At 37.0% G+C, this 16340-nt stretch overlaps 1 protein-coding gene across 1 annotated transcript in view; it reads left to right on the plus strand.

Annotated features, from left to right (window-relative positions):
- LOC150099214 (neuroligin-4, Y-linked-like) overlaps positions 1-12544 on the plus strand; it is a 51915-nt gene extending 39371 nt beyond the window's left edge. Inside the window, exon 10 of the mRNA XM_090403961.1 lies at positions 11847-12544. Coding sequence (XP_090260087.1) covers positions 11847-12216 — 370 coding nt within the window. The 3' untranslated portion in view covers positions 12217-12544. The remainder of the gene's footprint in view (positions 1-11846) is intronic.
- The last annotated feature ends 3796 nt before the right edge of the window (positions 12545-16340 follow it).

Here is a 16340-nt window from a genome sequence, read left to right on the forward strand (position 1 = left end):
TTAAGTGTCAGGTAAACACTACTATAAGGAAAAACAAATGAGTGAAGTGTCTTTCCAGTTATGGCAATTCAATCATCCCATGCAGTTATCGTATTGTGTTGTGGTGATTGGTATCCAGGAAAGTAAAGTAAAATAAGGGGTGAGCCAAAAAAGTCATTGATTTAGCTCTAATAGGATGGAAACTGATTATTATTTTAGAAGACACATACATTGTGATGTATTTATCCAGGACCACTTGGGAAAGGTTACACAGCAAATGTTCTGATATCCTCGGCTACTTGCAAAGAAGAGTTGACTATGAAATGGACCTCGGCGATTGTTATATTCTGAAATGCCAAGATAGGGAACTAATACTTGATGATACAGGAGCTGATGGAAGTAAAGTTTTTCTATTAGTTGTGAAGAAGCTGAGAGATTTTCACCAAAAATGTACGACATTGATAATCATTTACTATTTTTGGAAACTGAATTACCATCTGTCCGTATCATGGGGAAAATTATCGCTAATCATTTAAATTCATCAATGGTAAAATTAGACTCTCAAGATTTTATCCAATTCGATAAAGATTCTTTATTTTGGACATTTACGAACATTTTACAAAAACTGTTTGTGTATATTTACAGACAAAAGAATACACAGAATGTTTAGGGAGGCATGGTGTCATTTCCAGACTGACACAATATCAAATGTATGATACTGTGGTTGCCATGGTATCTGATTTAAAAATTCTTTTGCATGACCAGCTATTTTGATGTAATGTAACCAAGAAACAGTGATTAACAAACATTTTATTCATTGAACTCTTTGGAAAATGTTGAGTCTAAACTAAATATTGTGAAATTTTTTTTTAGGTAATTACATGTTTCGAATTTTTCTCAGTGAATATACTTGTAAATAGTATTTCAGCAAAATAAAATATGCATTTGTAAACTTAAATGAACAAAGATGTGTGCTTTTGTTGTGTTTTTCAACAGTGAATTTTTTACTCAGTTATTCTGATTAGCAGTTGATATTTAAATCCACAACTTTATATCCTGATGCAATTCTGTTTAATTATTTAAAAAAAAAATCACAACTGTGAAATTAATGCCAGGATGGGATATTAGTTTTCAACAAAAAGTGTTGAAAACTAATATCCATGTCTTGATTATTTTAGAAATTGTCTAATGCTATATTGACATTATTTGAGTTATCTGAAAACAATTCGTTCACATAATCGAAAATCCGATCTGTTAGAAAATTTGATTGTTTTACAGAGAGAGAGAGAGAGAGAGAGAGCACCTAATTAACCCAAAACATGACTTTAACTCTGAAAGTTTGGTATAGAAAAATGTTTGTACTCTCCAGATAACACATTCACAAATTTTACCTTTTCCCACACAAAGTAAGATAAAAATACACCAACAGTATAACCAGCATCATGTGAAAACATGTCATTGAGTCATCTGTGCAAAAGGTTTATTTGAAGGAATGGTCAGGGTAGGGTATGTTAAGTGTAAACAGTACCATAAGAAAATACCAGAGAGTCAAATGACTTTGGACTTAAGGTAATCGTGCATCCACTGCAGCTGTTGTGTTTTGTGTTGTGGTGTTTTGTGTTTGGTAATGTAAAAATAATGGGTGAGCCACAAATTCTTTGAAAGTTTCTTTGTGAAAAGTTCTATTGTTTAGAATTTTGTAAATGAAAGTTACCATAAAGTATACGATCAGAGCTAATAATCTGTGAAATAATAATAATAAATAACTATTTATTTGTTGTGCGATATGACATAATCTAAGAAGAAGAAGAAGATGAATGAAGGAAAACGATAATGAAAAATTGACAGTGGGTGAAAAATACGAATTTTCACTTATCATTGCTATAATTGATGTACAATTTCTTTTGAATAAGAGTTCAAATTTATTTCCTAAAGAAATTTGTATTTCTGATGGAATTAATGTGAGATATGCATTGACAAAATCACCTTGTAGTTGGAAAGAAACCTGAAAGAGTTAAAAAAACAGAATTCTTGTTTAATAAAATATAACCATCAGTTGAAGTAGGAAATTGGTTCACTATCTTTGGACCAACTAAGAAATTGGATGATAGAATCAACATCCCAATATCATATGTTACTTGCCAAAGGAAGAGAAAAATCAAAAACATTAACGAAGTTAATAGGGAGGCCTGTTCTTGATTTAAATGAAATTGGATGCCCAAAACGTGAAAACATAACGTGTAATTTTAAATGCTTTTGGAAACATAACGAAAGATTCTGTGCTTTTAATAATTCTCAGAAGTATATGTATTGGAATCAAAAATATAAATATGCAACCCTTAATTTTACTACAGTAATAAATTCCCAACGATCACCAAATGAAAAATTAACTTTCAGATGAGAGTCACATTGTCAAAACCACATGATGGCAATTCTATAAGCATGGGAAGAAACTTTGATGTATTTTTCAATTTATTTTTTTTTGTATTGTTAGATTCAATAAATACCATTTATAAATAATATTTCATTGAAATAAAATGTGTAAATTTAAATGAACAAATTGGGTGTCGTTGATGTGTTATACAAACTTAAGAAGGAAGATAACATTTTTTTCCCTTGTGAAATTTCATGCCACAAAGTAACCAGAGACTTTTTTTTGATTCATTGAATTAAAAGTCTTATTTGTTCATGCAAGCCCTCAAATATTTAAAGAAACTGTCAAATCTTGGAAGCAAACGGAATAATCAGGTATTAAATTAATAGCCAGAATTTTAGTGGAGAAGATTTCACCTGAAAAGGTACAATGCTGTAAGAATTTGGCTATTTTACAGAGCCATTTGTTAATAATATTACAGTCAAATAAAAGGTAACATAGAAATTAACAAAGTATATATTACAGAGCTAATAGTCATTTGAAATAATAAGAAACAACTATTTATTTGTTGTGCTGGCAAAAGAAATTTCTAAAAGAATATGCAAGGGGGAGTTCAAAAACCTTGATTGTCGCAAATATCCGTTACTTAAAATTGCTAATGCTAAAGAAAAAATAAATAAATAAATAAATTTCAGTTACAGTAGTAGGATAAGAGCACAAGGAATCGCAGGTAAAATTAATAGTCAATATTGGTTTTAAAAAATTAAATATAAGCATTAATTTACTACACCAGTAAATCCCAACGGTAACGAAGAATGAATAATTTTAGGATATGTGTCATCCAAACATGTGAATACTAATCCTTGAGTCATATGTCATTATTTGAGAAATATCCAAACTTGAGGAAATGCTACCTTTTGAACAATACCGCAATTTACGGATGTGACTCATGTCATCTTCATGAAAGACCCCTTATAGGAAAACCGCTCGCTGGGGGGTATTGCTCATGATGATAACATACCATCACATGCTGAAATCTAAACACGAAGTACGGAACTATTTCAGGTTACAGTATTTACAGAAATTTCATTCCTTGTGGTTTTTGTGTTTGAAATTCAACTATTTTGGAATATTCGTATTTAGAAGAGTCATCTGGAAAGCTGTAAGTAATTTTAAATTATCATTAGAATTTCTAATATACATGCAAAAGGCATTGTAATCCATTTAACTGTCCATTTATTTTAATTTATTTATTTTAAAATACCATAGAGACAACAGCATATAATTACTTAATAAGAAAAGCATAGTACCAAGATGTTTTCATTCTGGAAAGAAATGTAAGTTAATTTTTAACTTAAACATAACAATTGATAATTGTAATTTCAATAATCCTTGGTCGTATGTTTTTGGTAAGCGTAATTCTAATACTGAATGTTATTTTTTCATAAGAATAATCATATGATACATATTAGAGTATCAACATGGATACATTAGCGACTTTTCATGCACACATACACACACATGCTTAATGTGCGTGTGTGTGTGTGTTTAAGGGACACCAGTATAATTAAATTATTCAGAAAACCTTATCACAACCCCCATCACGACATATTCTAAGAATTTCCACATTTAACAGGAAAGAAATACCCCAAACTGTATTGGAAATTAGTACAACCATTTATAGAAAAAAAAACCGTATGTTTGAGTGATATTAGCATATAACAAAATTATTCAGAAAACCATAAACTCAGCTGCCATCACGACTCTACATGTAAATTCCTATTTCTGCGTATTGCAATGTAAATAATATCTGTGAAATAAATACGTAAACTTAAAAGAACAAACAGTGTCTTTGATTTGTTATGTATGTTTAAGTAAGAATACTTTTGAAATCACCGTGAATTCACACACGATTTGTTTATATATTTATTTATTTATTTATTGAACTTTAAGATATTAATTTTAGACAAATCAAAGTTTTCGGATGAATTATGAATAAAATATGGACTTGATTAGAATATGAATAAAGAAGAAAATACAGATGAGGTATGGAAAAAACGTATGTGTATTTGAGTGACATCGGTATAATTAAATTATTCAGAAAAACTCGAATTACGAGCGCCATCACAACTCTACTCTACTCTAAGAATTCCCACCGTTAACAGGAAAGAAATACCCCATAATGTATTGGAAATTAGTACAGCCATCCTTAGACAACCAAGCAAAACATGACGACAATAATGGATATATGTGTCACCCTGGGAAAATTCCAAGATATCTTATCTCAAAAAGATCACCCACAATTCCATAGCCAAACCAAAACACCATGTGATATCACAGAGAGAGAGACATATATTCCCCAGAAATTTCCAAACACATAACGTCACGATTCTTATCTCTAAATATCACCAAACACACCACATGATGTCCCCGACAGACGACGGCCCCAGCGAAATTCCAAACATCCTAAAATCAATAACAACAAACATCCATGTCACGATTCCTTATCTTATCTTGATCTTGGTCTTGTCAGAAGTGTATCACCAATCACGACATGATTCCTTATCTCTAATATATCTTCGTTTCCATTCAAAACAATAACGTCACTTATTTACAACTAACAAATGACGTCACTGATATTCATCTAACAACAACAAACATACACGTCATGATTCCTTATCTTATCTTAATCTTGATCTTGTTTAATGCATCCCACCAATCACGACATGATTCCTTATCTCTAATATATCTTCCTTTCTATTCAACACAATAACGTCACTTATTTACAACTAACAAATGACGTCACTTATCTACATCTCATAACAACACACATCCACCTTACGATTCCTTATCTTATCTTGATCTTGATCTTGTCAGAACTGCACCACTAACCACAGCACGAATCCTTAACTCTACCATCACCCATAATTCCATAAGCAAACCAAAACACAAAAACTGAAGCCATTGACAGGGAAATTCCTAACATTCCAAACCCATGAAGCCACGCCCACAATGACATCAAACAATCACGTCACGATTCCTTATCTTATCTTGATCTTGATCTTGTCAGAAGTAACCCTACTACTGCTATTTTTCCTACCATCACAAAGTTTTACATGTTACACACACACACACACACACACACACACACACACACACACAAATAGTTCATCTATAAACAATCGTACTTCAGTTTGTTTAAGAGGCGATGGCAGCACACATGAAAATATGCGTAAAATAGACAATACAGATAGAAGGGCGAGCAATTGGAGTGAATCTATGAGAAAGGTGGTCACTTGTTAAGTAGATTCATTAATAGCATCGAACGTTCTTAAGAATTTTTTTCATGGACAACTCAAAATGCGAGAACAGTATTAAAATGCTGTGGAGATTTAGAATGTGTGAAATGGTATTGTGCAAGCATGAAGGATGTTTTGAAAGAACGAAGTTATCAAGTTTTCTTTAGAAAATGAGGTGGCTATCGATGCGATGCACTTTTGTGAAAGTCAACCACAGGAGTGAAAACTGATCTTGTTGAAATCTGAATATTACAAAAAGTAAGAAAGAATGAAATAAGATAGTTGTGGAAAATGACAGGGAAGTTTTTGGTAGTGTTGAAATTCACTACATTTTCGTTATCCCACTGGAGAACGATAAGGAGATCGGAGCACAAAACATTGGTTTGGGGAACTCTTAGATCTCAAATCATGTGACCACTATAACGGAGTGTACTATCATCAGCTAAATTATGATTCTTATTTCAGTTTAGCAAGAGAAAAAGAAGCAGTAAAGTACATAAGAAGAGTGGGCAAAACGACATCGAGTGAACGACCAAAGAGAAAAATGGCTCTCTGATAAAAGGTAGAAGGAAGGCCGTAAGATTGTAATTTAGTAAAGGGCGCTCTCTCTCTCTCTACGATCGAATTCTTCGAAAATATCAACGATCACATGAGTTTTTCAAGTCTTTTCTGCTTGTGTAGGTTGATAAGATTGACTGAGAGATTTTCTGGAAGGAGGATGACAGAATCCGTATTAAAGATCAATATAAAATTCATATTCATTGGTAGGTACTCCATATAGTGAAGAAGTTGTCCGTCACCGATGTTCTTCATTATTTTTTCAGGAAATCAAGGTTCAGAACATTGGAACCATTGATCATGGTCAATGTTTTTCTCTCAGTTCATATTCAGGGTGGGTGAAACATTGCTTCCCTTCCCTTCTATTGAATAAATGACAAACGAGAATGACAATTTTAAAAAGCAATACAGAATGGTATTATTTCTGGATATCTTGACCAGGAGATTGTTTGGTATCTAGATTATTGTGGATTTTTCTGATGTCGTTATGATGAAATATCATGGACTGGAATGGGAGATGATTTTTTTAGACGTCTATGCAATAGTTGGAGAAGAAGGCCGATGCTAAGAGGTCAGCCATGTCATTAGGCGATATTACCCTGGTACCGTAAAGATACGGGATGGTGGAAACAAGGGAAGACTTTCTAAAACGTTTCACTGCCATTCGAGCAGGAGAACTGTCTAATGCTTAATTTTTATCATGGACTACTTTTATTTCACTTGTCAAAGAATCAGAAAACGAATAGTGATGGTGGATTGCATGTAGAGTGGGGAATAAAGATTCCCATAACAGTAAAGATTATTTCAGTGTCAACAAATGTTTGGATTAAGAACGGAAATCAGCAATCAGACCATGGAAAAGAAGTGTAGAAATTCCAGACATCACTTCAATTGATAGCGTTGGTGCCAAAGGACACGAGGCTGAAATTGGCTGTGTGGGTGAAATCTGCAGAGAAGGAAATGTAGGCAAAGCTTTTAGTGACAAAATCCATCCCATTTGTTGGTTTTTGCCAGGAAAAGGGTCAAGATATACTGTTTGGAAAGAAGTCAGTGGACATCCACATGAGCAAGATGCATCGTGCCATGTATAACTAGTTACATGTTTGAAGCCGGGTATAAAGTGAAGGAATATGATTCTCCCAAGTCAACTGTGTCTGGATGAAATGGCAGCGAAAAAAGAACTGACGGAGATTGAAAGAGGCGATTTAATAGGATGCCATATTGCGGGACTATCTGTTCGGCAAAGTGTTGATAATTTGTGCCATCCCAGGTCAACAATCAGTGATACCATACTAAGATGGAAGCGCAGGGATTCACTTGCAAGTGCTACCCGTAGGGTGCTATGAATGATAATATGTAAAATCGCCATTCATCGGCCGACACGTTGAACGCGAAGTTCCGGAACCGAGTAAAGCACGAATGCGTACAAAAACATTCAGAACCAAGGCTTACAATATAGCTCTCCATGTTAGGACCGCAATATGCAAGCCCTACATTACCCGAATCAATATGCAGCTTCGTCCTCGGTGGATAGAAGAGCGTGTACAGCGGGAGTGGAAGCGTGGAAAGCTGTGTTGTGTAGCGTGATTCTTCGCTTCTACCGAGCAGATGGACGGGAGTAAGTGCAGTGGATTTCTGGTGAATGTTCCTTACCAGAGTGCGTAACTCCAACTATAAAATTGGGATGTGGCGGTGTGATCGTATGGTCCTGTGTTTCTTGGTTTGGCCTTGGTTCCCTGTTTATGGTGCACATATTGAACTCCGAGAGAGGTATCTGAACATTCTGGAAAATGCAACGCTACCTACTTTGTGATGTTTCTACAGAACTGACCATTGTTTCTTTCAACAAGATAATACGCCGTGTTATAAGGCTGCTGCTGCTGTAACAGCGTGTTTGTAGACAAGGGATGTCCATCCCCAGAGAGTCCAGGATCTCATTACATATCTACAGGAAGAACAGCCCAAAATTGCCATTGATAGCTATCGTACGCTGGGAAAGTAGGCCCCTAGGATTGCTTCAGTCGTCGCAGTGAAAGGAGGTCCTACATCTTATTAAGGTGGGTGGCATGGCTGTTTGTTCCTCATACTATAGTGTACATTGACTTCTTTCCAAGTGTATATTGCAGGTGTTAAATCTCCTTCTGGAAAATTCCAACAGAAAGTTGGAATTTTGAGGATTATCTACTGATTAAAAAATTTCCCTTTCAGCTTGATTTGTGAAGTTACAGAAATGAATTCAATTTATGTTATGAAAGTTAAAGTCCTAAGAAGGTAATCTCTTAGTTTGGATTATTAGACGGTAAGATATTTTACAGATGACAAGCCAAACGAACGCGGCATTATTGTTTGAATTACGAGAGCATTTAATTAAAGCTGTAATGTTGAGGTAGTAAAAAATGAGTCATATCAAGTCATACAGAGGGTATTCGATAGTTAGTAATCTCCGTTATGTAGAGAAATAATCTTGTGCATATTGGACTCAGAACTGCATGATAAATGCATTTCTCAGTCCACCTCGAGTTATAAGAATTCACAGATACCTAAACAATTGAAATGGGTAGTATTGTAAATACGTGCGTTTCCTAGCAACCACCCTGCCTGTTGACGTGAAGCTAATTGCTTTTTTCATTTTACAGAGAACCTAGTTGTCCTCTGATAGAGTATTGCTGGTCCAGCAGACAGTTTAACTATCGTACCGATTTGAAACGCAGTGTAAGTGATCGACACCAGAGGGCGCTGGACTCACGGTAATGTCAAACCCTGTCTAACTCTTGAAACAACTGGTTATACAAAACGAGTTGGTGAAGGAGGTGGTTTTCTTTTCTTTCTGGTATATTTTCAATTAAGGAAAAGGATTTTCTTCAATACGTTCTCCTGGGATTCTCTCTCTCTCTCTCTCTCTCTCTCTCTCTCTCTCTCTCTCTCTCTCTCTCTCTCTCTCTCTCTCTCTCTCTCTCTCTCTCTCACTCACCTTTCATCTTCCCTTGGATCTTCATGTGTCGCTTTACTGGAGGTTTTATTTTCCTATATGGTTTTCTTGTGGGCTACTTAATAAGTATTCCATTGTGATTTACTCTCCAAAAAATTTAAATAGTCAATCCAAATAATAAACTAACTATTTATATTCTAATGAATGCTTTCAAAGTTAAGTTTCAATTTTAATTCAGCGAAAAAATGCATTGATTACTACTATTCAGTATTTAATGAAATAATAATAATAATTTGTACTTGCAGGTTGACGTAATATCCAGATGGTTTTTGATAACACCATAATTTTAGATTAATAGTCATATTTCTAAATGCATATTCTTGTGCATTTTCTCCTAGCTGATTGGCATGATGAGAAATCCAAGTTTATGGTAAGAGAAACCCCGCTACTTCCCTATAACACTAACTCACCTTCAGTTGAAAACTACTGATAAAGTTTCTTCGTATCCTAGAAGTGATGGAATCCAGACCAAGGGTTTCATCAAACCGGTCTGATCTATGGAGGCTTATACTGAAGAAGTCAGTAAAAATTGATATAATAGTCTTTTTTTCATCAGACCAAGCACTGGTGTGAGCTTACGTAACTCAGTTTGTTTAAACGACCCCTTTGGTTGGAAAGAAGTGGGTTCGAACCACGTCCACACACCCGAGGAACCTTTATCAGTTCTTTTCGATCAAATAGTGAGTTAGCTGGTCTTATATGGGTGAAGAGGGCTTTTTCTCCCGGAAACTCAAGTTTTTCGTCCCTCAGAATACGCAAATCTCCCCATGAACACAGAGATCTACAGTTCCAAAATACTTACCCCGATATGATGTAGCAGGGAATTCTACCCGTCCTAAGCGACGGATGAGTGGATGAAGTTAGTTTTGTGTAAAACTACTAGCAATACCACGATTAATCAGCGATGCTAATGATCAATTATTGTGTATAGCAGGATTGGACAATGAGTTTAATAATATACTATCTCAGTTCTGGTTTACGAGGATGCTGCTGTAAAATATTGCAAGCTTTGGCCGGCCAGTGAATAAATCTTTAATACAATCGACGCATTCATTTATTCGGTCACATAGCTGCTGTATTTGTGAAGTGACTTCGGTCATTAGCTCAACTCCTTCTGACACGAATCCCTGACCTCAGAATCCTGACACGAATCCCTGACTTTGACCACAATGAAATAAGAGATCTTTATTCTAAGATATTTTCAGCACAAATGTGTCCTCTAGGAGTGTATAGATACTCTATGATTTTGAAGAATGCAGAAGACAATGGTTCGTTCTTCCTAGTTCTTCTGCCAAGAATGAGCAACTAGATAAGACAAAAGTTCTCAATAAATTTTCTTCACCACTTAGTAGGCCCACGTAAATAGAATGGGCGACGAAACGTTCACAAAACATGTGTTTGATGCCAAATATGACAGGAAAAAATATCCAGAGGAAGACCAAGGTCCACGTGGATTGATTTATGCAAAAGTGCCTTAGAAGAACGAAATATTAGAGTGCTGACAAGAAACAGATTAATTTGCAGGAAAACCATCAACAGGAGATTAATAATAATGTAAATTTATTCGTGAAGTGCTGTCATAATTAGCCTACAACCCCCCCCCCCCTCCCCGTCATGAGGGTGCATATCAGAACATCCGCTAATACCTTTAATTCCCGAAAGGGAGTTGGCGAGGCTTACTGATAATATTGCATGTTAACTTCCATTATGCTGGTCAGCAGGTTAGTCGATCTTTGGTGCCAGCAAATGAGGGTTTTTCTGCCCCTGAAACCTTTGATTGTCTTTGAATATTCGGCTCTCAGACACATATTTCACACAACAATACAAGTTAACATTAAGTATCACGATATGGCGACATCTAGCTACTGAAATCGCCCTACTCGGTCACTATAAATCCTTTTTTTTTTGGTTCGAGGTTATTCATCTAGGAATCCTGAACTTCACTGATCCATCTTATTGTTGAATTAGCTTAATTTTCTTTATGATATGCGAACAATTGGTAAACATTTAGGAACATCATACCTGATGTAGCTTCAGGTTTGTTTCTGGTTACTATAACGGTTATGGTGTTGCTGTAGCCAACATAGAAGCATGATGTACGTGAGCTCTTTGTGATGGAAAGACCTCATTTCGAATTCTCCTCGCTGAATGAACATTTTTCCTCACGTAATAAATACTCGTTGAACTAAAGGTAAGTTATTCAGTCGTCTCATACGGCAGAGAACAGTTTTTTTATATCCCTCCTGTATAACTCGGATGTTTATTCCACAAACAGACAAACCAGCTTTGGAACAAACAGCGAATTTCCACCCTTTCCACCACCGCATAATGGCCAACCAGCAACCTAACTTTAATAATAATAATAATAATAATAATAATAATAATAATAATAATAATAATAATTCAAATGATTACTTTTGTTAATATTATTATAAATGAAACCAATTTTTAAATTAAAAAGAAAAAAATCTGAAAGTTTTAAATTATTAATTAAATAAAAATTAAATTAATTTAAATGAAAAATAAATAAAAAACCATCAAAAATAAATCGACTTATAATTAGTAACTAGCTAATTACAATTTTTCTGTGTATTTAGCAGCAGCATTTTCATTGATTAATAGCATTTTTTTTCTGCTTATTTTCCAGAAAAGCTCCCGAATTATTAAACTACGAATATCCCCAGTGGGGAGCCTTTCAACCGGACAGACCTTACTACTATGAGATTGATCGGGAACTTAATCTGAAAATTGGATACAGAGAACGAGAGGCAGAATTATGGCAGCGTCATCTACCGGCATTGGCTGGCTTGACTAGTCCCAGCACTAGTCCCTTGGTACAAGCACAAATAGGGGAGTCTGTGTACCGCACACTAGCATGGGCTATGGTCGCAGTAGCCATCTCACTACTAGTGTTGGTTATCGTCCTACTAACCATCTTGTACAACCAGAAGAAGAGTCAAAGTTTTAAAGCTAGCCCAGAAAGTCAGTCTCGTGTCTCGGGATCGACATTGTATTAAAAAAAAAAAGAAACAAAAAAACGTATCAAAGAAAATGTACAAACGACGCATGTGTACAGAAACATTCTTACTCATTTCAGGTTGACCAAATCCGTGTAAAATAGGCTTAAATTAATTATTTTTATTTACTGAGTGGATTACCAAACGATGCACACCTTTTCATTATTTCTTCTTTCCAATTATTATTTATCTCCTCTGTATCTCTTTCAATCTCTACTCTCTTCATCAAATCGCTAGATGTTGAGTGTATAAAATGCATTGATACTTCTTTCCATGTTGTAAATTAAATATTTATCACAAGCTCTATCAAATAAACAATTTTCTCAAATGAATTTGTATAGCATTACTTATAATATATAATTATACGATTTCACTCACAGATGCAAGCGACATCTAGTACTCAGTCTCAGAGAGATTGATTGATGATGGCGGCTCGTGTATTAGTCTCGCGTTTTGATTAGTGTGATATTTTTGGATTTTGGAATGATATATAGAGGTAAGGGTTCTTCGTTTTGTGAAATTTAATTGCTATTGCTTCGCGCATTTAGCTACTCGCTCGATATTGCTGGCAGTCCTTTGCAGCTGCGATATCCTCTGCAGAATTTATGTTGGCGGGTCTCTAGACCTGCGGAATTTCTACTTCCGCTCATTCGCAATTCCCTAATCACCACCTAATAGATTTAACAACGAACAGAACAGACATGGATAACTTTAATGATCTTCTACAGCATCTAAACAAAGAGCAAGCACAAAAACTATTTAAATTATTACTTTAAAAATTCGATACGGAATGGCCAGGTTTCCTAAACCTGTACACACAACCAAATGAACCCGAAGATATCGAGGACGAAGTTGAAGAGATCAACAACATGACCATCTCCCTACCTGAGAACCACAGTCAGACAGACCTCATAGAAGAACACACGAGTAAAAGACGCAGAACCGAGGATGACCATATGGAAAACGAAACACCCTCAAAAACAGTGCTGGAAAAAAAGGAAAAGGTCCCCATGGTAATTCTCCGTGAAAAAGAAAAACGGACCACAGTTGCACGAAACCTGAGAGAACATAACATTGATTACTCCTGGGCCAGAAACACCGACGAAGGAGTAAAAATTCAACCAACAACAGTCACAGACTACAGAGGGATAACAAAAATGATGGACAACAACAAACTTGAGTACCACAGCTTCGCACTAAGCAGCGAAAGAAATCTCAAGGTTGTACTGCGAGCTGTCACTGAAGGCATTACCTCCGAGGAGATCGCGTCAGACCTCACCCAACAGGGCCTAACACCAATCAAAGTCAGCCGGATGCTCAGATCCGATAAACGACCGATGCCATTAGTATTAGTTGAGATCCAGAACATGCAAAGACGAATTTACGATATAACCGCGGTCTGTGGACTTAAGATAACAACAGAACCACTCAGGAAAAGAGCATCAGCAGAGCAATGCCATCCTTGCCAAAAGTTTGGCCATGCCCAAAGACTATGTAAAGCCGAGTTCAGATGCCTGAAGTGTGGTGAGAAACATCAAACCATTACATGCACAAAACCAAGAACCACACCAGCCAAATATGCCAACTGTGGAGGGCCCCACCCAGCAAACTACAAAGGATGCAACCACCACCCCAGAAATCACGGAACTACAAGACCCGTCCAACCTCTCCCAATCTGGACCACTCAAAGCATCTCAGCTGCACAGTCATCAAACCAACAAAACCCTATCCACAAAAGTCAGGAAAGGGCTCAACCTCCCACCAAGACCTATGCAGAAGCAGCCTGCCCAAAGGACACAATACAGAGCAATCAAATAGGCTTCAACATCACAGCAATACTGACTGCCTCGCTAGCCACTATGCTGCATGAATTCAACAGATCAAACCCAACACGATCCTCCACAAAAAGATTCCTACAAGGAACCCATTCCATACTGACAGCACTCAACAATGAATAAAACAAAAGTAAAACCCAACTCGCTTCTAACTGCAACCTGATGCCAACGGCTTCTCCAGCAAAACACTAGAACTATAGGAATTTGCACTCAGATACAACCCTGACAATATTAATCAAGGAGACCCACTTGAGACTCTCTAACAACCCAAAAGTGAGAGGATACACAATGTATCGAACCTATAGACTCAGCACCGAAGGGGGAGTCACTGCCATCTATATCAAACCGTACCTCCACCACAATGCCATATCCAACCAACAGGCTACCAAGCTGGATATTACAGGAATACAAGTCCACACAAACTACGCAGGAAGCCACAAGATATATGCTGCCTACAACTCACCAAGCAACCCTTTACTAACAGCAGAACTGGATGCTATCCTTGGCACCACAGACCCCTCCATCATAGCAGGAGACTTAAACGCCAAGCACAGAGACTGGTTCAGCACCACCAACAACAGAAGTGGATGCATACTACACAACTACTCAAACTACTCAACATTTAACTCAGTTGTGCTAGCAGAACCCACTGAGCACACTCATTACAGCCCTCATGGCAGATCAGATGTACTTGACATAGCTATCCTTAAAAACATCAGTTATCAATACCAACTAGAGACGATCAATGAACTATCATCTGACCACAACCGAATCCTGATCAACCTTAGCACGCAAGACCAACTGCCCCCGCCCCCCCAGCACACCTTCATTTGATGGGATAGGCTAGCCAAAATCATACCAGAATACATTGGCCCTGTACCCATGATCCACAAAAAAGAAATAGATAAAGCAGTAAGCAATCTAACAAACCAAATCAAAAAAGCACTAGAAGCAGTCACCAAAACCACAACCAACCACCCAACCAGACGGCTCCCAGAAAACATCATGGACCTCATCAGAACAAATAAACAAAGACAGGAAAAGATACCACAACACAAAAGCTCCACAGGACAAGAAAACACTGAACAACTTGAACAACCAAGTCAGATAAGCACTTCAAAACCACAGGAATCAGGATTGGGACAATAAACTGTCATCATTTAACCCAGAAGATCACACAATATGGAAATTTCTGAAGATCCTGCGCGCCAAACACAACCCTCTACCCCCCCCCCCCCCCCATGCAAACTGCACATGGAACGGCGCACACTGATAAAGAAAAAAGCAGAAGCAATAGCAGAAAACCTAGAAAAACAATGCAGCCCATCATATGACAACATAAACATCACCCACATATATAAAGTCCACCAGCAGATCAAGCGTACTTTAAGACAGACCACAGACAAACCAGACAGCATCACCCCCACTACTACAATGGAAATAACCAACATCATAAAACATCTAAACAACAAAAAAGCTCCAGGTCCAGATGGAATTATAAACAGAATCATCAAACTACTTCCTCGAAAGGCTATTGTGCACCTGGTTAACATAACCAATGCAATACTGAGGATACAACACTTCCCCACTGCATGGAAAACAGCAGACATCTTATCAATAAAAAAGCCAGGAAACAATCCACAACTCCCGCAAATCTACCGTCCAATAAGCCTGCTTACCAACCTAGGAAAGATTGCTGAAAAAATCATCCTCTCAAGACTACAAGAAAAATCAGACCAATTAGGAATAATTCCAAATGAACAATTCGGCTTCCGCCGTATGCACAGCACAGTGCAACAAATACACCGACTAGTGGAGCACATCATTCAAGGATACAACTGGAGCCTTCACACAGCTGTAGTCTTTCTGGATATTGCCAAGGCCTTTGACAAGGTATGGCATCAAGGATTACTCTACAGACTCATTCCAACAAACCTTACCCGTCTAATGAAATCATACCTCACTGACAGATCCATGCAGATAAAAATAAATGGCACCATCTCAACTAGGCGCCAAATCCTGGCAGGAGTACCACAGGGATCCCTGTTGGCTCCTTTACTTTTCACAATCCACGTGGCCGACATTCCACAGAACCTGAGGACTACCATCACAGATGCTGATGACACAGCCATAATGACAAGATCTCTCCGCCCACACCTGGCGATCAGTCGTCTCCAGGACACCATCACAAAGCTAGAGAAATGGTTCTCGGACTGGAGGATACAAGTAAACCCGATCGAAAGCTCAGCTATACTATTCACCAGATGCAAAGCCTTCATCCAAGATGAC

The sequence above is a fragment of the Typopeltis vanoorti genome, chromosome 14 (genome assembly GCF_054136105.1).
Source record: "Typopeltis vanoorti isolate ZY-2024b chromosome 14, IOZ_Tvanoo_1.0, whole genome shotgun sequence".
In the NCBI taxonomy this organism is placed as follows: Eukaryota; Metazoa; Arthropoda; class Arachnida; order Uropygi; family Thelyphonidae; genus Typopeltis; species Typopeltis vanoorti.